Source organism: Podarcis gaigeae (assembly GCF_964106915.1).
Source record: "Podarcis gaigeae genome assembly, chromosome: 4".
Lineage (NCBI taxonomy): Eukaryota > Metazoa > Chordata > Lepidosauria > Squamata > Lacertidae > Podarcis > Podarcis gaigeae.
The window spans coordinates 104,356,925-104,381,216 of NC_139677.1; the positions used below are offsets into that span (position 1 = coordinate 104,356,925).

At 50.4% G+C, this 24,292-nt stretch overlaps 2 protein-coding genes across 3 annotated transcripts in view; both read right to left on the reverse strand.

Annotated features, from left to right (window-relative positions):
• LOC310843306 (uncharacterized protein) overlaps positions 1-24,030 on the reverse strand; it is a 110,647-nt gene extending 86,617 nt beyond the window's left edge. Inside the window, exon 1 of one of the 2 annotated variants that reach the window (XM_083736435.1) lies at positions 23,349-24,030. In XM_083736435.1, coding sequence (XP_083592561.1) covers positions 23,349-23,750 — 402 coding nt within the window. In that variant the 5' untranslated portion in view covers positions 23,751-24,030. The remainder of the gene's footprint in view (positions 1-23,348) is intronic. The other variant, XM_083736436.1, reaches the window with a different exon arrangement.
• On the reverse strand, positions 13,108-14,714 carry LOC310842786 (uncharacterized protein; the record flags this gene model as incomplete). The annotated part of the gene is made up of 2 exons (XM_083734925.1): positions 14,522-14,714; positions 13,108-14,441 (listed from the first exon to the last, which is right to left on the reverse strand). The coding sequence occupies exons 1-2, from the start codon at positions 14,535-14,537 to the stop codon at positions 13,108-13,110; spliced, it is 1,350 nt and encodes a 449-aa protein (XP_083591051.1). The 5' UTR covers positions 14,538-14,714.
• Positions 24,031-24,292: the final 262 nt, after the last annotated feature.

Consider the following 24,292-nt stretch of genomic DNA (forward strand, 5'->3'; position numbering starts at 1 on the left):
GGTCCCCGGCCAGCTTTCCCATGTTCCTCGTCCAGGCCAAGCTATATTCAGGGGCGAGCCCGGAATTTTCCTGACGAACGCACCAAGGTGCACTTCTTGATCAGCTTGCTGAAGGACTGGGAGGCCAAGTGGGCTTTGCCATTGCTCCGGCAAGACTCTCCTTTGCTGACAGACTATGTAACCACTTGGAGACTGCGTTTGGCAACCCTATGAAGGGGAGCCAAGCCAATCGGGCGATTCGTCGGTTGAGACAAGACAAGTCCAGAGCCGCCACCTACACCACAGAATTTCGGCTGTTGGTGCAGGACTTGTCCTGGAATGACTCTGCACTGCGGGACCAGTATCTTGAGGGGCTTTCGGATGAGATACTGGACCAGCTGGCCACGATGGATCGCCCCAACTTGCTGGACGCCCTCATTCAGCGGAGCCTGCAGATAGACGATCGGTTGGAGGACCGTTGTCAGGCCCGGGACCGCCAGCACTCCCGGCTTCTGGCTCCAGTCTTTACCAGCAGGTCCACGACCACAACCGAGTTGCCGGAGGAGCCTATGCAGCTCGGGGCAGCACGGCCTCGCCTCTCCCCCGCGGAGAAGACGCGGCGTCGGGAGGGGAACCTGTGTCTACTGCGGCGGAAGCGGACACTACGCTCGATCCTGTCCCGAGAAGGTGCCAGCCACAGGGAAACCACCAACCCTGGTAGCCAAAGGCCCTGCTACCTGGGGTCCCAAACAGCACATGATGGGCCCACACCAGTGGAATTGCAACACCTCATGGTCCTGGTGCATCTATACCCTCCTGGTGTGCCCTAGATTCTCACCCATGCTCTGGTAGATTCGGGGGCAACCCTCTCCTATATGGACTCTGCCTTCGCCGCCCATAATCAGGTGCCACTCTAGGACAAGCCAGAACAGGTACACTAAATACATCAACAAACCAGACCCAACCACCAACCCATCCCCCAGGATAATGGGAGAGCTAGGTGCTGTTCCTTATATACTACACAGCTTAATCAACACAACTCAGCAGCACCTGCTATGTTTCACAGCTGTAAAGCTGGGTCTCGTTATTTTGCTCTGGCCCTTGCTCTGGCCCCTTAAAGACATACACATCGGGTGGAACAATGATGAACCTTTACATTTAAAGAAACCATTCAACACGAATACCTGGTTATGCCCTTCGGGTTGTGCAACGCGCCCGCTGTGTTCCAACGGTACATCAACCACGTGTTCCAGGACTTGCTAGACAAGTACGTGGTGGTGTACTTGGATGACATTCTGGTTTTCTCCCGTGACCCGGCTCGCCACGAGGGTCATGTCCGGACCGTGCTGCAGCGTTTGCGGGAGCACCGCCTGTATGCGAAGCTCAGCAAGTGCAAGTTCCATCAGCGGTCAGTACACTTCCTTGGTCACCGACTCTCTCCAGATGGGGTGCAGATGGATCCTGGGAAGATGGCAGCAGTTCGGGAATGGGCGGCACCTTGGAACCGCAAGGACCTACAGCAATTCCTGGGGTTCACCAACTATTACCGGACCTTCATTGTGGATTATGCTCATCACACCACCCCGTTGACCCGGCTACTGCGCTCCAGGACGCCATTTTCCTGGGACAAGGAGGCAGAGGAGGTGTTTCAGGGGTTGAAAGCCTGTTTCCAGAGAGCGCCGATCTTGCAACATCCTGATCCCTCTCGACCCTTTGTGGTAGAGACCGACACCTCCAGCACGGCTCTCGGTGCCGTCTTGTCTCAGCAGCATGGACCTGATGCACCACTCTTACCCTGCACCTTCTATTCCCGCCAGCTCCTTCCAGCGGAGCGTAACTATACCGTGTGGGAGCGGGAACTACTGGCCATCAAGGTGGCCTTTGAGGTCTGGCGCCAACATCTTGAGGGGGCACGACACCCGGTGGAGGTGAGAACCGACCACCGGAACCTGGAGTACCTCCAGACCACCCGCAAGCTGAACCAAAGGCAGATCCGGTGGGCGTTGTTCTTTTCCCGGTTCCAGTTCCGGATCCGCTACATCCCTTGCTCCCAAAACCAGAAGGTGGATGCCCTGTCCCAGAAACCTGAAGACGCCGCAGACACGGTACAGCAAGCAGTACCAACCACGATCCTACCACCGGCTGCGTTCCTGGCCACTCAGGAGGCTGAGCCACTGCAGGTTCGGGTGAGGGAACAGCAGTGGGTCGACGCCTGGGCCCAGGAATGACTCCGGGAACTGGCCAAAGGGTCATGCCCTCAGTATCCGGGGCTGGTCTTGCACCAGGGCCTTCTGCTGCACCACGGTCGCCTGTACATCCCGCCAGGGCCACTGCGGGCTGAGGTTCTCTGGGTGACCCATGATGCCCCAGCAGGGGAACACTTTGGGCGCTATCGGACCACCCATTTGGTAAGCTGCGAGTTTTGGTGGCCCTGCCTGAAGGCTGACATGGCTCGCTACATCGCTGGTTGTTACGTCTACCGGTGGGCCAAGGGCCCTACTGGGCGACCCCCCGGCCTACTTCAGCCGTTGCCAGTCCCACCACGTCCTTGGCACACGGTTTCGCTGGACTTTGTAGTGGACTTACCCCCGTCTCGTGGCTGTACCTGCCTCCTAGTTTTCTCTGGCCATTTCACTAAGATGGTGCACTGTGCCCCCTGCCCATCCATTCCCACAGCTAAGGAAACCGCTCAGCTATACCTGCAGCATGTCTTCCGCCTGCACGGCCTACCTGAGCGTGTGGTGTCCGAGCGTGGGCGTGCAGTTCACATCCCATTTCTGGTGAGCATTGCACCAGACCCTCGGGACAGATGTCTGTCTATCATCAGCCTACCACCCACAGACCGATGGCCAGACGGAACAGGCGAACGCGGTGCTGGAGCAGTACCTCCGGTGTTTCTGCAGCTACCAGCAGGATGACTGGGTCGACCACCTAGCATTGGCAGAGTTCGCCTACAACAACGTGGTGAACGCATCCACCCAGCAGACCCCGTTCCAGGCCAGTTACAGTTATCATCCGCGGCTGTTCCCGGATGTGTTGCCAGCATCTGCGGTCCCTGCAGTGACAGAGTGGCTTCAGGAGCTCCAGTCTCAGCAACAACTATTGATGGAGCAACTGCGCCAGGCCAAGGAGGCGTACAAGGCCCAGGCCGACCGCCACCACCAGGTGGGGCCAGAACTCCACGTCGGTGACCTGGTATGGCTCTCCACTCGCCACCTCCACTCCTCTCGACTTTCGCGGAAGCTGGACGCCCGTTTCACCGGCCCGTTTCCCATCGTGGACCAGGTCTCGCCTGTGGCATTCCGTCTCAGGTTACCCGCAACCCTGAAGGTTCACCCAGTATTCCACAGATCCCTTCTGAGTCCGGTGGCCCCGCCCGACGAGTTCCACCCAAACCGTCCCCGACCGCAGCCAGTTTTGGTTCAGGGGGAGCCTGAGTACGAGGTGGAGCGCATTCTGGACTCCCGATACCGCAGGGGAAAGCTGCAGTATCTCATAGACTGGAAGGGGTATGGATCTGAGGACCGTTCCTGGAAACCAGCAGCAAACGTCCATGTGCCTGCCTTCCCCTGACAGGGCTGGGAGAGGAGCACCTGCAGGCAATGGGTCCTCAATCACCCCCAGAGCCAGAGTGGATTCATCTGGTGTCTGCTCCTGAGGATCCGGAACAGGTGTGGGCCCTTCACATTCAAGGCCCTGCCCCGGCTCAGCCGGCCCTGGAGGCGGGGACTCCTGTGCAGGCTGGGATTCCTCCGGTTCAGCTTCTGAATCAGATTCCCAGGCCATCACAGGAGCAACTGCGCCAGGCCAAGGATGCGTACAAGGTCCAGGCTGACCGCCACTACCAGGTGGGGCCAGAACTCCATGTCGGCAAACCATGGGGCTATATAAATTCTAATTGGACTCCGTTAGAATTGCGCAAGTGTATCCAGGCTGCAATTAGCTTTTTGGTCCCTTAGGAACAACTGAACAACTTCCCTAGAGTGCAAGACCAGAGCCTATAATAATAAAAATCTCATAGAAAGGCCAAGGCAAAGACATCTCTCTCAATAAATGCCCAAACCTGTGCCACTACAAGGTGACATGGTCAATATGAAAACCCTACAGGGATTCACCAGAGATTGTTGCTGCTGTGATATGATGGAGGTGTGAGTCCAGAGGAGAGTTAGCTTTGACACCTGGGAAAACACAAAAAAGGCAGAAACAAAACAAACTGCGTTTTTCACTCATTATTTGACCTTCCCGTTAAGTGTAAAGCATAGACCACTATTGAGAATGTTTCTCCCAAAGTGCTAGAATGCCACAAGTAATTTAGGAACAAAATGCAACATGTGTTTTTTTATGTGATATCCTATGTCCAGCTATGTGCACTGCTACATCTGCAAACAGCTTTAAGAGGCCTCACATGCAGTCTCTCAAGATTTAAACGAAGGCATCCATTTACAACATACCAGGTTATTATTTGTGGGGCAGCAATTTTTTAGAAAAAAATTATATCCCCAAAGGCGGGAATTGTTATAAAAAATTTTAGGTTAGAGAGAGAGAGAGAGAGATCTAAATGTACCAAGCAAACACATATATAAATATATAAACCACATGTCCAAAACCCACAGGAAAAGTCCTAAAGCCGTTTTGACTCTTTCACTCACCTCAAATATTTCTCTACAAGGTCAAAGGAAATGCAGAAACCTCCCCATTGTCTCTGTCCTCACAAATCCTGCCTTAAGGGCACATTTAAGGTGTGAATAGGGTGAGCCTGTGACCTGGCTCAGGAATGAAGTATTATCATTACAAAAGAATAGCCAGCCTTCCCAGGTAATCTAGTCAAGTGGTCATTAACAGGTAACCTGGCAGACAAGGTAAAAACAACACTCAGCTTTCTGTTGTAGACCACCTTTCTGTGATGTAGGTATGATGTTTCTGTTGGAAAATTTGCCCCCTTGGGTGAGGCTGGCCTCTCTCCCTGCTCCTGGGGCCTGTTTACCGGTGATCCTCTCTGGCTGACATCCCGGACAGTCCAGGGAGATCTTGATAGGCGACTGTGAGGAGAACCAGAACTGACAGGGTTAAACAGTTCTGAGTGACGTCTCACATTCTGAGGTGTGGCTATATTCACAGGGGGGAGTGTTTCTCTGTGTGTCTTTTTCCTTTCGCTTTTGTGGAGAAGCGGTGAGAATGCCAGCCAATTCGCCGGGCTGAGTTTGCGATGTTACTCTACTGATTAAAGGCTATTGGAGATAAGAGAAAAGCCTGCTTTGCAGTCTGAGTTATTCCCACACAAGCAACAGTTTTCCCCCGCTGTGTAAACTCTGCTAAGAGGGCCAAAGAGGCTGGAGGAGGTTTTTACCGGCACGGACAGCAGTGGCGCAGCTAAGAAGAGTGCTGGACGCCATCTTGGCCCCCATAGGTTATGTAGGTCAGCCAAGCTTTGAAGCTGTTGCTGTGATGTGTCTGTGTGTGGGGGAAGCCAGCTGAGAAGCTGGAGCCAGTTGGAGCTGTGCCTAACGTTTGAGGCAGAGAGGAGCTCGCTGGGGAGGATCTGGTCTGCTGAACCGGGTGCCGGAGCAGCTGCTGATACGTGAGTACGCTGAGCCCTGGGGGAGAAGATGGCAGACGGCCAGGATTCATACTCCGTCCCTTTTCAAAAATTAGATGGAAAGAATTGGGAGGAGTGGAGTAGGAAGCTGAAGGCATGGCTGGTAGCCAAGGGTCTGTGGGAGGCGGTCCGAGGGCCTCCACAGCAAGCTGCGGCTGATGCTTCGGCAGCAGATATTGCAGCTGCCCATGCTTCGCAGAGAAGAAATCACAAAGCCCTAGGAGCTATCGTGCTCAGTTTGGAGGGCTCACAGCTACCTTTGGTAGAGGGGCTGGAGACTGCTCATGAGGCCTACCAGGCACTAGAGAGAGTGCATCACAGGACCACAGCTGGGGCAAAGATCCACACTACCAGAAGCTTGTTTGAGATGAAGCTGCGTCCTGGGGATAGCATCAGACAGCATGTGACTGAGATGCTTTCTGTTTTCAATCAGCTGAGGCTGCTGCAAGTCAACTTTTCTGAGGAACTGAAAGTTTATATTTTGCTCAGCTCTTTGGACAAAAGTTATGACAATTTGTGTCTAACTTTGGAATCGATGAATCCCGCAGATCTTACGCTGGCGTATGTGACAGGACGCTTGAGTGACGAACAGGAACGCCGTCTAAGAGAGGGCCGAGCTGGCACAGGGAGCCCATCCGGTTGCAGAGGGGGGGGGCAGGCCAGCGGAAGGCACGGTTCAGGCTTTTTCCACTCGTCGCTGCTTTATCTGCAATTCTGCTGACCATATGAGTCGTTCCTGCCCCGGAGAGCCAGAGAGGCTGGGCAGGATGTCTCCAAGGTCACTTCCCATGGCAGTCAGCCAGGTTTCCATGGCAGCCAGTCCAGGAAAGGAGGCCAGCGTGGGAAAGCGCAGAGAGGACGTGACACAGGATGTGTGGAGGACAATCCTTATCACCTAGCTGCTGCTATGGCAATGATAAAGGACAACTCCAGTGAGGAGAGAGTGCTGCGCTGGGTCATAGACTCTGGAGCGAGTCATCATCTCATGCCACCTAGTGGAGAGATGTGGAACTGCAGGGCTGTTTCAACTGGGAAAACAGTTGTTTTTGCTGATGGGTCACAAAGAGATTTGACCACTGTTGGAAATGTGTCTGTTTCTTTCTTGCAGGCAGAGCTGGAGGTCTACGTTGTGCCTGAGATGAAACATTGTCTTTTATCTGTATCTTGTCTTTTACAGGAGGGGTACAAGGTTTGCTTTGAAAATAATGTCTGTTCTATTTCCAGGGGTGGGAGGCAACTCGTCAGTGTTGCATGTCAGAACAATCTCTTTATTCTGGAGACACCTCTGGAGGGTGAGAGGGACGCTGAGGGAGCACAGGCGAAGTGTGCAAACGTTCCCACTCATGATTCATGTGCTCATTTGTGGCACAAAAGAATGTCACATGGCTCTTGGGAAGATATCCAGAAGTTGCCCCAGTACACAGTAGGGTGCAAGATAAAAGCATGTGACCGAACCCTAGATTGTAGGGCATGCAGAAGGGCAAAGGTAAAAGGGTGCAGTTATCCCAGGTTGGAGAGGGTAACCACAAAGCCTTTTGAGCTAGTGCACTCAGACCTTTTTGGGCCCATGCCAGAGAGTCTGGGCGGGGCCAGATTTGCTCTGACGCTGACAGATGATTTTACCCAAACCGGCTGGGTCTTCTCGCTGAGATGGAAAAGCGAGGCAGCGCAACTGATCAAAGATTGGGTTGCGGCAGTGGAACTACAGTTTTCCACCAAGGTGCAGGGGTTTCAGAGTGACCGAGGCGCAGAGGTCACTGGGTTTGCTCTGCAGAGTTTCTTCCGCCAGAAGGGAATACGTCACTGGTTGACGGGTGCTAATTCTCCTCAGGAGGTTGGTGTGGCAGAACGCAAGAGCAAGGCACTAGCTCAAGCAGCTAACGCTTTACTGTTTGACTCTGGTTTGCCTCAAAGTTTTTGGGGGGAGGCGATAAAGACGGCCAATTTCACGATGAACAGGTCCTACAATTCAGTGGTAGGTTGACACCCCGTATTTCTTACTCCACGGAAAGAAGCCGAAGCTGCATTTCTTCCGTGTGTTTGGTTCACAAGCCTGGGTGCCTGTGCCAAAGGCTCAACGAAAGGAGGGTGACCCGAGGTCCCGGAAAATGATCTTTTGTGGGTATGAGCCTGGGACAAAGGGGTGGAAGTTTGCATATCCAGATCAGTCCAGGCTTCTAGTTAGCAGAAATGCTGAGTTCTGTGAGCAGAATGGTTGGTCAAGGATCCATGCGAATCCTGACGTTCTCTCAGAATGTCTGTCTGATTCTGAGGAGGAGGGAGAGGCAGAAGCTGAACCTGTTGATAAGGACCAGGTCGCTGACCAAGGTCAAGAAAGGGGTTGGGCATCTCCACAGGTTGTTAAAAGAGAGCCCAAGAGTGAGCCTTCGTCTCCCGTTAGCAAAGTTCAGAAGGCCCGAAGACACAGTAAGTCAGAGGGGGAGTCTTCTGGTGTCGGAGACACACTTGCTGGCCCGAGTGGGTCAGAAGGAGCACCTGAGACAGTGCTCAGATGGTCCGCACGCACCACGAAGGGGATACCACCTGAGAGGTTTCAGGTCACCAGCGCGTGGGTTGGTTTCGCATAGTGCGAACCTGAGAGTTTTGAGGAGGTTCAACAGTTGCCTGAGACAGAAGCCAGGAAGGGGCAAGAGGCAATGGGAAAGGAGTTGAACTCAAAGAGATCTGTAGATGTGTCCTCACAGTTTCCCTCAGGATGCGAGACGAGAGGGGGTGTGAGGAGAATCAGAACTGACAGGGTTAAACAGTTCTGAGTGACGTCTCACATTCTGAGGCATGGCTATATTCACAGAGGGGAGTGTTTCTCTGTGTGTCTTTTTCCTTTCGCTTTTGCGGAGAAGCAGTGAGAATGCCAGCCAATTCGCCGGGCTGAATTTGCGATGTTATTCTACTGATTAAAGGCTATTGGAGATAAGAGAAAAGCCTGCTTTGCAGTCTGAGTTATTCCCACACAAGCAACAGTTTTTCCCCGCTGTGTAAACTCTGCTAAGAGGGCCAAAGAGGCTGGAGGAGGTTTTTACCGGCACGGGCAGCAGTGGTGCAGCTAAGAAGAGTGCCGGACGCCATCTTGGCCCCCATAGCAACATCCCCCGGAATGGAAGATGCACACCCCCTTTGCATACCAGCAGGAGAAAGAAGCTAGTCAGAAAGGCTTTTTACATCGTGTTTATTTCTGACTGTACATCTCCACAAAAAACATGTCCGATCAGTTCAGTCTCCTCCGAGCACATACGCAACAGTAAGGTCTCATATTACACTGAGAACAAAGCCTTGTGAATCCCCTGAACTGCCTGGAAGATTCTTTCCCAGGACTAGCCACTGTTATTCTAAAGCACCAAAGCTGCAGCAAGCAAAGGCTATAGCAGCTCAGTCTGCTGTTTGTGACTGTTGCCTTGGGAACTAAGGGGCAGTCCATTCTCCTTATTGAGCACAGGATATGAGCTCAGTGTGTGTCATATGACCTGTACAGGATGTACATGGGTGGAGTTTTGGAGTTTCTCTCTGTTTGTTGAAGAGAGCAGACATCTTTACTGTATGACTGCTAAAGACAGGAATAAAAGAATGTAGTTACATTTCTGTCTGTGTCTGATTCCCCTCCCTGGGGATATGCAGGGAGGAGGAGAAGCAGGAGAAGCAGTTGGTGTGTTTTTCTCACAGCCTGAGGAAAATCGCCGGAACGGACCTCGTGTATGTTTTGTTCTGCCAGGAGTCGCCGGAGGGAGGTCTAAGGAATTCAGCCGGTGCCTGAACAGATAGGCACATACCTCTGACAGGGCTAGAATTATAACAATGGTAGCAGACGCCGGTTGCTGTTTTCATCGACCTCTGCATCAAGAAGTGGCCTCCATGGAAGCCTGAGGTGAAAAGCTGATTCTCTGCAGCCAGAAGCTGACCAGAAGGAAAGACAGCCAAAGCAACGGAGCCCAAGGTATGAGATTTTCGGGCTTAGAAGAGTGAATGCAGATTGATTCATTCTCTGCTTCGAGGGAGCAACGTTTGGAAGAAACAGCTCCGAGACAATCTGATTCCCCTCCCTGGGGATATGCAGGGAGGAGGAGAAGCAGGAGAAGCAGTTGGTGTGTTTTTCTCACAGCCTGAGGAAAATCGCCGGAACGGACCTCGTGTATGTTTTGTTCTGCCGGGAGTCGCCGGAGGGAGGTCTAAGGAATTCAGCCGGTGCCTGAACAGATAGGCACATACCTCTGACAGGGCTAGAATTCTAACAGCCACATCATATGATGTAAACACTGAGCTGCCTGTTTGCAGCTGCATTGTACTCATATCCTGACAGTTTCTGGGGGTGGTCTTGGACTCCAGGTTGGGCAATTAAAAATGTCTATATAAGGGCTTGCACACATGGCTCGGGGTCCTCCTCCTCTGTCCTGCCTGTGGGTGGAGAACCCTGTTGCAAAAGTTAATAAAGAACAGGCTTACTAGCTGCTTTGCTTCTCAATATTCTCTGGTTGGTCTCTGTTATTTTCTCCTACCGATAGAGAACCTACAAAAGGACTGTATATGGGCCCTTGGGTACCCCATAAGGAAAAAGGAGCAGGTTTTTTCCCTTATATCACCTGCAATCATGTCTGCTGTGTTAGCATTTCACTCCTCCCGTTGCTGGATATGTGGCTAGTATGTCACATGCCCCTGTTTACTTTCCTAGGCTTGGAAAGTGTAAGAACGGAAGTTGGTCTTATCTCTTTCGCTCTGCTGTGCTTTTGCACTGTTCTTTGTCTCCCTGTCAGTTGCTGAAGAAGAGAGAGGATGCCATCATGATCCATTTCGTGTCATCTGCAAATGTGACGAGCATCCCCTCATTTCCTTCAACCATGTCATTTATCAAGACGTTGAACAACAACGGGCCCAGAACAAAACCCTGCAGCACCCCTCTGGTCACTTTTCCCCAGGATGAGGAGGAACCATGAAGGAGTCCTCTTTGGGTTCGGTCAGTCAAATCCACCTAACAGTTACCTCATTCAGTCTCATTTTGAAGGCGAAGGGGTAGATTTAAGAGACCAAATTCCCAAGGGCATAAAACCTCTTCAGTCAGTTTAAAATCCTCTTTCCCAGTTTGATGTCCTAAGACATATACCTCATTCAGCCCACATTTTACCAGCTTCCTCACATAAATATCACAGAGGACTCTGTCCAAAGCCTTACTGATATCGAGATGCACAATTTCCACAACAGTCCACTGATCAGCAAAGTTTGTAACTCCATCCAAAAAAAGAAAAGGAGAAAAGGAGAGATTTCTCTGGCTTGTCTTGTTTTTGAGAAAGCCATGCTTTCATCCTGTATGTTTATATTGTAAAAACTTCAGATGAAGGGCAAATAAATTTTTAAAAGCATAAATGAGGATATTGACAAGCTGGAACTTGTGCAAAGGAAGGAGATTTATGTCTTTAATTTGGAAACCACATGACCCAGTGATGCTGACTTGGATAAAATATTGGTGGGGGGCCAGGTAAGTCCTGCCTTGCACAATCCATCATATGATGCATGTGTGGGAATGTTCAGGGATGCAGGAAAGGATATGTTGTCAGAGTATATCCTTATCCAACTTGTGTTAACAACTTCCACAATATCAGCAGAGTAACATTCCCTTTTATTTTAAATTTGCAGCGTCTGCCTTTGCTCAGGCTCGCTAAAGCCTCTATAATAACTGTTCTGGTATTTTCCCCTTATTCCCTCATAAAATAGAAGAGACGACACAGTCTTTTACAAAAATATAAAAAGAGTTTACTCACATTCTGTTCACAATCAGATCCCAGAAGGCATACTTAGCTTAATGAAGTAATATACACTTGGAGTCTATCTCTTAAGAAGATAGTCCCTTTTTCCTCTCTTGGCTGGAAGCCAAGAGGGCATCTCTGGCTTAATAGATGTTGTGTCTTCGATGCATGTAGTCACAGAGAGATGGCTGCCCTGCCCTGTGCTTTTGTCATTACCTGCACAGGTGAGGCCACACCCACCTCTAGTCACATGCAGAGGAAGTCTGTCCCAGAAGGAAACAGGAAGTTGACCTGCTGGCTGGACAAACATCCCTCCCCATGTGTAAACATATTCACTCTAGGAAGGTTGTACTTGACTGCTCTTCTGTTTTACAGCATGCATGCCATTAGAATGGCAATGCCTATAATGGCAGCAACGTTTTTAAAAAGTAATATTTTGAGCCCGTAGTTCAATTTTCCAGCAGCTTCCATTGCCCCAGAGACACTTCTAGCATTCCATCTCCTCTGCCTGTGGCATTGTTCAGCAGTGGGGAAAGTGACCTCTTCACACCGATGTCCATTTGCTATGGCCCTTTCCAGGTTTTTTCCTGCCTCTTGTGTTTGTCATTCATTTGTTCTCCTATGTGTGTTGCCAGTAGAAGCCACAATTCTGTGGGTACTCTAGGTGGTGCAGAAAGCACCTAGAAGCTCCCTAGAGGTAGAAGTGCCGATCAAACTTCAGTTTTGCGCTCTATAAATTCCAATTAGGAGTACTGGGGGTGGTTCAGATTCTGGGGTAGTGCTTTTGTCCAGCAGAGGGTGTCACAGGGCCAGCCTACTTTCCCTTTAAAGCAAACTTGGGTCTCCAGCTGTTTTTGGACTACAACTCCCATCATCTCTAGTTAGCAGGACCAGTGGGAAGGGATGATGGGAACTGTAGTCCTTAATGAAATAAGAAGGAAAGACTGTAAACTTTTTCAATATGCGGTTACAGCAGCAAGAACTTTACTGGCCCAGAAATGGAAACAAGAAGAAATTCCGACGATAGAAGAATGGGGACTGAAGTTGACAGACTATTCAGAATTGGATAGATTAACTGGAAAATTAGATATCTTAGAGACCAAAAGTTCATCGAGGATTGGGGGAAATTTGTTGAATATCTGAAAAGAATATGTGATGTGCAAACAACGCTGGCGGGGTTCCAAGAAGCACTGTAAAAGTTGAGATATATTGTTAAAAAGCAATAGAGGTGGGAGGGAAGATCAATGGCAATATAATCAGAGAAATGCGTAACTGAGAGGTAAATATGGATGATTATCAGAGAAGCCGAAGTAAGTCAAAAAGGAATCAACTGTATGGAAATTTGTGCAATTTGTATAACCGTTTTGGAAAATTAATAAAATTATATATATAAGATGGGAACTATAGTCCAGGAGCTGCTGGGGACCCAGGTGTGGGAAAGCCTGCTTCAAAGCAACTTTTCCATTTTGCCCGCAAAGATGGGACCTGTCCATCTTCTTGTATTTTGTTTTCCTCATGACCTTTCTGCGTTTGTTTTTTTAAGAGGGCAAATTGAAAAAGAAATTGTATGCCAAGTTGCAGAATAATAAAAGGTTGTGTATGAAAAACACACACCAAAAACTGGGGGGTGGCATCCTTAAATATTTTATTGGGGGTGGGGCAAAGACCCCTAGGCCTTTAAGAGATGGCTCCTATTCCATACACCCACAGGTCTCAGGATGGTTACAACATAAAAAAATATTTTAAAAACCCACCACATATTAAAAGGGCATTAGATGTCAATCAGCCAAAAGGCTGGTTAAAAAGGTGCGGATTTGCCTGGCTCCTAAAGCTGTATAATGGTTTTTCTGACCATTGTATGGATTCTTTAATGGGAAGTTTCTCCCCTGTATGAATTCTTTGATGAGCAGTGAGAGAGGAGCGATCAGTGAAGCTCTTTCCACATTCCACACACTGATAGGGTTTCTCCCCTGTATGAATTCTGTGATGGGAAGTGAGATGGGAGCTCTGACTGAAGCTCTTTCCACATTCCATACACTGATAGGGTTTCTCCCCTGTATGAATTCTGTGATGGGAAGTGAGATGGGAGCTCTGACTGAAGCTCTTTCCACATTCCATACACTGATAGGGTTTCTCCCCTGTATGAATTCTTTGATGATAAGTGAGAGAGGAGCTCTGACTGAAGCTCTTTCCACATTCCACACACTGATAGGGTTTCTCCCCTGTATGAATTCTTTGATGGGAAGTGAGAGAGGAGCTCTGACAGAAGCTCTTTCCACATTCCACACACTGATAGGGTTTCTCCCCTGTATGAATTATTTGATGATAAGTGAGAGAGGACCTACCAGTGAAGCTCTTTCCACATTCCACACACTGATAGGGTTTCTCCCTTGTATGAATTCTTTGATGCTTAGTGAGATCAGAGCTCTGACTGAAGCTCTTTCCACATTCCACACACTGATAGGGTTTCTCCCCTGTATGAATTCTTTGATGATAAGTGAGAGAGGAGCTACGAGTGAAGCTCTTTCCACATTCCACACACTGATAGGGTTTCTCTCCTGTATGAATTCCTCGATGGGAAGTGAGATCGGAGCTCTGACAGAAGCTCTTTCCACATTCCACACACTTATACGGTTTCTCCCCTGTATGAAATCTCTGATGCTTAGTGAGATTGGAACTCTTCCTGAAGTTCTTTCCACATTCCACACACTGATAGGGTTTCTCTCCTGTATGAATTCTTTGATGGGAAGTGAGATGGGCACTCTGACTGAAGCTCTTACCACATTCCACATACTGATAGGGTTTCTCCCCTGTATGAATTCTGTGATGGGAAGTGAGAGAAGAGTTATCAGTGAAGCTCTTTCCACATTCCACACACTGATAGGGTTTCTCCCCTGTATGAATTGTGTGATGGGAAATGAGATAGGAGCTCTTCCTGAAGCTTTTTCCACATTCCATGCACTGATACAGTTTCTTTCCAATGAGATTTTCTTGATGGGAAGTGGAATGGGAGCTCTGACTGCAGCTTTCTCCACACTCCAAATTTTTGCGTGGCTTCTCCTCCCTGGGGATTTTATCGTGGTCACCTTTGCTCTCAATTTCCAATTCATCAGAATCTGCAATGGAGACAAAAAGGGATTAGAGCCTCAGGAACAAATAGAGAAGAAATGAAACGAGTTGGGTGTGTGTTCATTACCTGTGTTGTTTGTCATTTTACCAACATATTTATTATTAGATTCTGAAGAGTTGTTGAATGTTGTTTTGTCTGATATATAGTAGTGGTCAAAATTGTGGAAGGTTGAAGCTGACACTGAAGATGGCCTGAAAAGTTCACACCAGCCCAATCGTGGTAGAAAAAGGAATATTTTGAAGAAGATTGTTCAAAGAAAAAACTGTTAAGTTACTGTTTATTGTGGGGGTGTTAGGTTCCCAGAAGCTACTTATCTTTCCTAACAACTCTGAAGCTGACATTTAAGATGCCTGGGCAGTTCAGACCAGGCCAATAGTGGTAGAAGGAGGCAGAACTGGAGGAAGATTGTTCACAGAAAAGACTGTAATTTGCTATTTTTTGTGGGGGTGTTAGGTTCCCAGGTGTTGTAGGGGGCGCTGCTGAGCTCTGTGAAAATATATGAGGTTCGTCACATAGACGTATTTTTTGAATTTCCAGGCAGATAGGACGATCCCACAGGGAGCCTTACCAAGAGAGGCCAATATCCCACAATTCTCCTCCATGACATCCTTATGCAGAGCTCTCTGGTCAGGATCCAGAAATGCCCACTCCTCGTCCGTGAAACAAACAGCGACATCTTCAAAGCACACTGGACCCTAAAAGAAAAAGGGAAATGTCCTCCTCTGAGACAGCAGAAATATGATCTGCTCCACAATGCTCTGTTGTTTCCTTCCTGTTAATAATAATAATAATAATAATAATAATAATAATAATAATAATAATAATAATTTATTATTTATATCCCGCCTATCTGGCTGGCTTTCCCCAGCCACTCTGGGCGGCTTCCAAAAAACACTAAAATACAATAATCTCTTAAACATTAAATGTGTCCCTAAACAGGGCTGCCTTTAGATGTCTTCTAAAAGTTTGGTAGTTATTTTTCTCTTTGACATCTGGTGGGAGGGCGTTCCACAGGGCGGGTGCCACTACCGAGAAGGCCCTCTGCCTGCTTCCCTGTAACTTGGCTTCTCGCAGCGAGGGAACCGCCAGAAGGCCCTCAGCACTGGATCTCAGTGTCTGGGAAGAACGATGGAGGTGGAGACGCTCCTTCAGGTATACTGGACCGAGGCTTTCAAGGTCAGCAGGAAAACTTTGAATGGTGCTCAGAAACATTCTGGGAGCCAGTGTAGGTCTTTCGAGACCGCTGTTATATGGTCTCGGCGGCCGCTCCCAGTCACCAGTCTAGCTGCCGCATTTTGAATTGGTTGTAGTTTCCGGGTCACCTTCAAAGGTAGCCCCACATAGAGTGCATTGCAGTAGTCCAAGCGAGAGATAACCAGAGCATGCACCACTCTGGAGAGACAGTCTGCGGGCAGGGAGGGTCTCAGCCTGCATACAAGATGGAGCTGATAAACAGCTGCCCTGGACACACAATTGACCTGTGCCCCCATGGACAGCTGCGAGTCCAGAATGACTTCCAGGCTGTGCACCTGGTCCTTCAGGGGCACAGTTACCCCATTCAGGACCAGGGAGTCCCCCACACCACGCCTCCTGTCCCCCCAAAATAGTACTTCTGTCTTGTCAGGATTCAACCTCAATCTGTTAGCCGCCATCCATCCTCCAACCGCCTCTAGACACTCACACAGAAATTTCACTGCCTTCACTGGTTCCGATTTGAAAGAGAGGTAGAGCTGGGTATCATCTGCATACTGATGAACACCCAGCCCAAACCCCCTGATGATCTCTCCCAGCGGCTGCATGTAGATGTTGAAAAGCATGGGGGAGAGGACGGAACCCTGAGGCACCCCACAAGTGAGAGCCCAGGGGTCTGAACACTCATCCCCCACCACCACTTTTTGGACACGGCCCAGGAGGAAGGAGCGGAACCACTGTATGACAGTGCCCCCAGCTCCCAGCCCCTCAAGACGGTCCAGAAGGATGTTATGGTCGATGGTGTCAAAGGCCGCTGAGAGATCCAGCAGAACTAGGAAACAGCTCTCACCTTTGTCCCTAGCCCGCCGGAGATCATCGAACCAGTGCGACCAAGGCAGTTTCAGTCCGATGATGAGGCCTGAATCCCGACTGGAAGGGATGCAAATGGTCCGCTTCTTCCAGGCGTGCCTGGAGTTGTTCAGCAACCACTCGCTCAATCACCTTGCCCAAGAATGGAAGATTTGAGACTGGGCGATAGTTAGCCATATTGGCACCATCTAAAGATGGTTCTTTAATAAGCGGTTTGATAACTGCCTCTTTCAGCGGGTCTGGGAAGGCTCCCTCACAGAGAGAAGCATTCACGACCCCACAAAGCCCATCTCCCAGCCCTTCCCGGCTAGCTTTTATAAGCCAGGATGGGCATGAATCAAGGAGACAGGTGGTTGGTTTCACTTGTCCAAGCAGCCTGTCCACATCCCCGAAGGTAACAGATTGCAACTGATCCCACAAAACTTGACTAGACAGGACACTAGCACTCTCCCGCCCCGGCCCTGCTCCCACGGTGGAGTCTACCTCTTCCTGAATCTGAGCGACTTTATCTGCAAAAAACTTTGCAAAATCATTGCAGGAGATCATGTGGCCCATACTGGGCCCCGATGTAGCAGGTAGTTCCACTAAATTGCGAACCCCCTGAAAAAGTCTCCTGCTGCTGTTTTCTGCAGATGCAATAGAGGCGGCGAAGAAAGTCTTCTTTGCCATTGCTACCGCCACTTGGTAGACTCGACATTGAGCTCTAACCCGTGTCCGGTCAGCTTCAGAATGAGTTATCCGTCACCAGCGCTCTAGCCGTCTCATTGATTGTTTCATTTCCCTCAGATCCGTGGAAAACCACAGGGCTGTCTGGGCTCCATGCAATCGGAGAGGGCGCTTCGGAGCCAAACAGTCAATAGCCCTGGTTAACTCCACATTCCAGCGGGCCACCAGGGAATCAGCTGAAAGGCCATCAACATGGGATAAAACATCCCCTACCACTCTCTGGAAACCATTTGGAGCCATTAAGTGGCGGGGCGGACCATCTGAATCGGTCCCACCTCCATGCAGAGGGGAAGGGTCGCGGTTTTATGAATCATTGACCTGGCATTGCACAGCAGCACCTTCAGGTCATGTGGGTATCCCTTGCTGATTCTAGTATCCGTCCAGTCAGTACCAGGCCTGGAGGCAGGGATAGTCCTCCAACAATGACTAAACCTGCCTCCTCTGTAATGACATGGTCTGGTCTTAGCGTAACTCCTCCTCCTACCCGTGATCACTGAGATCAGTTGCCCCAGTGCATCCCCCCCATGGAACATGCCCCAGCTATTTTGTGGGCTGGCAGCCCTGACCCCCCTTAAGAACAAAATAAAACCCTTAAAAAACAGAAAGAACCCACAATAAAACAATACAAACAAAAAACTGTAAAAATTGCAAACACATTAAAATCCCGAACCCAACCAAACATCCACCCCACCCCCCACAAAAAAGTACAGTGCTACCCCGCTAGACAAATGCCCCGCTAAGCAAAAAACGCGCAAGACGAAAGGGCTTTCTGATATTTTTTCTGCTTCGCAAGACGATTTTTTCTATGGGGTTTCCTCACAAAACGAATTTTTTTTCGTGGTCTCGCTTTTTTTTGCCTTTTCTGAAAGGCGCTAAGCCGCTTATCTGCAAATTGCCGCTTATCCACTAAGCCGCTAATCTGTCAATTACCGCTTATCAGCTGATCCGCTGATAGCGGAGCTCCTCAAGACGAAAATCCCTGCAAGACGAAGGCACCCGCAGAACGGATTAATTTCGTCTTGAGGGGTAGCACTGTAATCAAAAGGGGGAAAAAGAATTTTTAAAAAAACATTTTAAAAAGAACATTGCACCGCTCCAAGTCCACCTGGCCAGCAGCAGCAGCAGCATCAACCATCCTTATGAGGCTTCAGGCCCCGCCCTGGGCCAGGTGGTGAGTGGCAGGAGCAAGGCACTCACGCAGGGGAGTTGTTTCAACAGGATTGCTTTGCTGCACATTTTATTTATGGATGCTTATTTTATTCTAAGTTTAAATTATGGGTATTCGCTTTTGTGCAAATAAGTTGTACTCCACCTTGTGTTATTCAAGTCATTCTGCATAGGCATGCATTCCAGTTTCCCCAATGGAAGGATCCACTTTCTCCTCTACTCATGAGCTGTTCCCTCCTAAGAACTAGAGCAGGGGTCGGCAACCTGCGGCTCCGGAGCCGCATGCGGCTCTTTAACGCCTTTGCCGCGGCTCCGGGGTGGAGGCGAGGGGAGGAGGCGCATTTTCCTTTGTTCCCGCCCCAAGCCTCGCGCGCCCGACGGGAGCTCCTGCCGGGCGCGCAAGGCTTGCAGACACTCGCCCGAAGCACGGGGAGCCCTCCGGAGGGCTCCCTGTGCTTCGGGCGGCAGGCTGCCGCCCCAAGCCTCGCGCGCCCGACGGGAGCTCCTGCCAGGCGCGCAAGGCTTGCAGACACTCGCCCGAAGCACGGGGAGCCCTCCGGAGGGCTCCCTGTGCTTTGGGCGGCAGGCTGCCGCCCCAAGCCTCGCGCGCCCGACGGGAGCTCCTGCCAGGCGCGCAAGGCTTGCAGACACTCGCCCGAAGCACGGGGAGCCCTCCGGAGGGCTCCGCGTGCTTCGGGCGGCAGGCTGCCGCCCCAAGCCTCGCGCGCCCGACGGGAGCTCCTGCCGGGCGCGCAAGGCTTGCAGACACTCGCCCGAAGCACGGGGAGCCCTCCGGAGGGCTCCCTGTGCTTCGGGCGGCAGGCTGCCGCCCCAAGCCTCGCGCGCCCGACGGGAGCTCCTGCCGGGCGCGCAAGGCTTGCAGACACTCGCCCGAAGCACGGGGAGCCCTCCGGAGGGCTCCCTGTGCTTCGGGCAACAGGCTGCCGCCCCAAGCCTTGCGCGCCCGACGGGAGCTCCTGCCGGGCGCGCAAGGCTTGCAGACACTCGCCTGAAGCACGGGGAGCCCTCCGGAGGGCTCCCTGTGCTTCGGGCAACAGGCTGCCGCCCCAACAGGCAGCCGCTGGCTGATTTGCTGCTATTGCTTTGCAATTTGCAGCTACTGTTTTGAAGGGGAGTGAAGAACACACACTCAAAAAAAGGTAACTTGTTAATATAACGTTTATTTCTATGAGGAGGAGTAATTCTGAGGGGTCAAACAAAAAATAATTAAAAAGTGTCAAAAAAGTTATTTTTATAATGACGAGGATAACATTGGGCTAAGAAACAATGTATGCAGTGTTATATTTGTTTTAAATGTCGCAATGGTTTTGCGGCTCCCAGTTGTTGTTTTTTCTTCGGAAACGGGTCCAAGTGGCTCTTTTTGTCTTAAAGGTTGCAGACCCCTGAACTAGAGCCAAGTTCAAGGGGTTCATGGGGGCATGGAGAAGGGGAGGAATTGGAGACAGGCCCCATTTTACAGCCGATGGGGCTGGTTAGGTGAATCCAGGCCGCTATTTGTTCTCATTTGTCCACTGCTTAGAAACCTATTTTTGCATTCAGTTATCAATCTAGAAATAAAACAAGCCTCTTTTGCACCTTTAGCGCCCCCCCCTTTCCGTGGGGAACCCCCCCTTTTTGGGGTTTCTGGAGCGGATAAGGGAGAGCGGTGCGGTGCTGCGAGGCGATCGCTTTTTTCACGGAGTGAAGCCGCACAGCTGTGGTCGGAGAGCGCTAACTTCTTTCCTGTGGACAATTTGACTCTAAACAACTACCCGTGAGTAGAACAATTCGGAAGACTATCAACGGAACTTTTTAAAGAACTTTAATTCGAAACTACTTCAAAAGAAAGACTTTAATTTGGCGCTACAGCGGGAAGGCTTAAACAGGAAGTTCGCCTTCTGCTTTTGTAAATAGTACAAAGCAAAGAGGCTGCAAGCGAAGTCTTGGAAAGCCGAATGGATAAGATCTAAATTCCAGCCTTTTGAAAGATTAAACCCCCCCCCCCTCTTGTAGCAGGGAGAAAGAGGGGGGTGCTCTTTCTGACACTTTTAAACCTGCAGGGAAGGGACTTTAAGACTAGAGAAATCCACCACTTTAAACCTGGACTTGGTCTGCCAATGGAACATTGAGATTGCTACTTTGAAGGAGCTCTTTTGGGTGAGAAAGTAGAGTCTTTGTTTCCAATCGTTCTTAAACTTTTAAAAGAAGGGTTTGAAATTGAAAGTAACAAAATTTGGCTACAATTGGAAGTATTTGGAAAACTTTAAGAACTTTAAAGAACTTTAAAGTAACAAGAATTTTAAGGATACATTGTAACTACCTCCCTTGCATAACTATTTTAAAAAATATATGTTAAATAAATTATTGATGGAAAGCAGGAAAGGTTAAATTACCTTGTTTTAATAAAATATGGATAAAAATTTGGGAAAGATGGAAAGGATTTGCTGAAATAACAAATTGAAGCAGAATACAGAAAAGGGAGGTGTGAGGAGGTCAAAGAAATAAGCTAATGAAAGTTATACTATAGAAGGCTTAAACTAATTTTTTGTATTTTTTATTGTTTGATTGTTTATTTTTTGTATTTGTGTTGTTTTGTTGTTATTGTTTGTGTTATACAGTAGTTCCCCGCAAGACGAATGCCTCGCAAGACAAAAAACTCGCTAGACGAAAGGTTTTTTCATCCGCGATTTGCCTCGCAAGACGAATTCCCCTATGGGCTTGCTTCGCAAGAAGAAAGCCCATAGGGAAATCTCCGGGGACCTCTTTTAAATGCTAGCGGTGGGGAGCAAAGCCTTCTCCCCCCCCCTCCGGCCTTCAGAAGTGGTCCAGGAAGGCCGGCGGGGGCCGAAAGGCTTTGCTCCCCACCGCCAGCATTTTAAAAGCAGTCCGGGATAGCAGGGAAGCGCTTCCCGCTATCCTGGATGGCTTTTGAAGGCAGGCGGTGGGGGGGGGAGTAAAGACTTTCGCCCCCCACCGGCCTTCAGAAGAGGTCCTGGACCTCTTCTGAAGGCGGGCGGGGGCAAAAGTCTTTGCTCCCCCCTGCCTGCCTTCCGGGAGAGCGGAGAAACGCAGCGCTTTCTCCGCTTTCCCGGACGGCTTCTGAAGGCAGGCGGTGGGGGGGAGCAAAGACTTTTGCCCCCTGCCTGCCTTCAGAAGAGGTCCTGGACCGGGTGGGGGGCGAAAGTCTTTGTCCCCCCTGCCTGCCTTCCCGGGGGCTTTTAAATCGCCCCGGGACAGCGCTGTCCCGGGGCGATTTTAAAATGCTGGCGGGGAGCAGCGCTGCCGCCCACCAGCATTTTAAGATCACCCCTGACAGCGGAGAAGTCCTCCGCTGTCACGGGGTTTTTAAAATGCTGGTGGGCTGCAGCGCTGCTGCCCGCGAAGCCTTCGCTGCCGCCCACCAGCATTTTAAAAACCCCGCGACAGCGGAGGACTTCTCCGCTGTCTGGGGTGATCTTAAAATGCTGGCGGGCGGCAGCGCTGCAGCCCGCCAGCATTTTAAAATCGCCCTGGGAAGTCTCTGCTGTCCCGGGGGCTTTTAAAATGCTGGGGGACGGCAGCGAAGCATTCGCTGCCGCCCGCCAGCATTTTAAGACCGCCCCGGACAGCGGAGACTTTCGCTCCCCACTGGCCTTCAGAAGAGGTCGGGGGACAGACTGTCCCCGGACCTGGTCTGAAGGCGGTTTCCATAGGAACGCATTAATTGATTTTTAATGCATTCCTATGAAAACCGTGCTTCGCAAGACGAAAAACTCGCAAGACGAAAAGACTTGCGGAACGAATTAATTTCGTCTTGCGAGGCACCACTGTATTGTCAAAACTTTAATAAATATTCCTTTTTTTAAAAAAAGCCTCTTTTGGATGGGCATCTGTCTTGGATGATCTAGCAGGGGGTCTCTTGACTCTGGGAGACAAGGAGAGAGAGTGGCTTCTGGCAGAAGGAGAGGGAGCCCCCGGTGGCTCCTCCTTCTCCTGACTCACCTCTGCCTCTCGACCTTCCTCTCCCACTCACCTCCTTCCTCTTCTGCCTCTGATTCTGCACTGCATTCTGCCACAGAGTCTCCCAGCTCACTAAGCCCTGTTACCCCTTCAGCTTCTGACACCTCCTCTTCCCAGGCTTCTCCCTCTTCTCCCTCTGACCGCTCATCCTTCCTCCACCTCCACTCCTTCGGCTCTGAGCCGTCTTCCCTTCCTGGTTCCCCGGCTGCTTCCTCCCACCATTCCTCTGTGCCCAACCAGTCCATGACATTGCTCCATCCCTCGGCCTCTGGCCCCACAAGGCAGCTTCCCCTGACCTGATCTGGTTCCACAGCCGCTGCTTCCCTTCTTCCCCCATGAAAAGGCAGATCAGGAGGTCTTGCTGGCATCCTTCTATCACCTGCAAGAGAAAAAAGGTAAGCAGGACGCCAGGAGTGCCTGCTTCTCTCACAGGTGAAACAGGGCATCTCTAACTACAGATGGGCCTTTGAGAAAGCTTTACCTGCTGAGAGCATTTGGACGTCTGTGCCCATTTCATATGTTTGTTGTGAAAAAATACATCTCCCCTCTTTTGGACCCTTGTTCCCAACTGTTTCCCCCCAAAACAAGATAAAAAGAACCCTCAGATGAATTGGAAAACCAAGAGAATGAGACCAGTGGAGAAAACCCACCTTCCTCCTTACCCAGTGGCCTCTCTCTGGTGTCCAACGGAGGCCTCTCTGCCTCACAGGAATCCGGGTCCATTTCTGCAAAGAGATCCTTTCCCTGAGAAAGAAACAAGGATTCAAACCAGAGAATGGGGAGAAATACTAGAAAGAGAATGACAAAGACTTGAAGGGTGTGAGATCTCATTCCATGGATGCTTTCCAAGAAAACGGATGGGTCATCAGCAGACCATTATGGGATGTTCTCTGTCCTGTTTGGAGCCCCTTGGGAGTATCCCGAGGAAAGTCTCTCTCACCTGCTTTCTCTCCTCTGCCTGACTCAGGAGGAAACCTTCAGCCAGGGCCACCGCCTGGGAACTGGTCTCCGCTCCGCAGTCCCTCACCCAGCTCTCCATCTCCGGGGGAAGGACAGCCAGGAACTGCTCCAAGATCACCAGGTCCAGCATCTCAGCTTTCGTGTGCCTTTCTGGCTTCAGCCACTGACTGTCAAGGTGGTAGAGTCGGCTGCAAACCTCTCGGGGTCCTTTGGCCTCCTGGCAGCAGAACTGCCTCAACTGCTGGCTCTGCACCTCTGAGCGGAGGGTGTCCTCCTCACCCAGGATCTTCTGCACAAAGTTTTCCCAGAATCCCCCACTGTTCCCAGTTTGGATGGCATGGCCTCTTCCTGCTCCAGGGCCAGCTGAGTCTTGCTCATCCATCTGTGCTCTCAGGAAGCCTCTGAGAGATCAGAAGGAACCCTGTGGTCTTCTGCCAAGTTCTGTCCGTCTAAATGAGAATCTGCAGCAAATCCTACAAAACAAATACATTGTTCTGTTACAGAATTTGTAGGACAGGAGGGGAAATGGTTCCCTGAGCAAGTACAGATGAATCTTGCTGGGAACCAGGGCTGGACTTCACCGCATCCCAGACCATGAGATATCTTTTTGAAAAGAAAGAGGAAGAGGAGAAGAAATAAGTCTCTAGCCTTCTAGCAATGCAGAATGTGGAGGCAACTGAAGGGATTTCTGAGAGATGAATCAACCTGGTTTCTGCTGCCTCCCAGTCAATGCATGAAGTCAGAACCGAATGACAAGGGAGTCATTTGTATGGATGCTTTTCTCTAGTGGGGGTCCTGACCTGGGGGTCCTCTGGAGTTGGTCCCCCCACCCCACCCTCACCCTCACCCCACTCCCAATCCCAATCCCTGCTTCTGTCTCCTTTTCTTGCACTTGGACTCTCTGCCGCACTGCTTCTCTCTTTA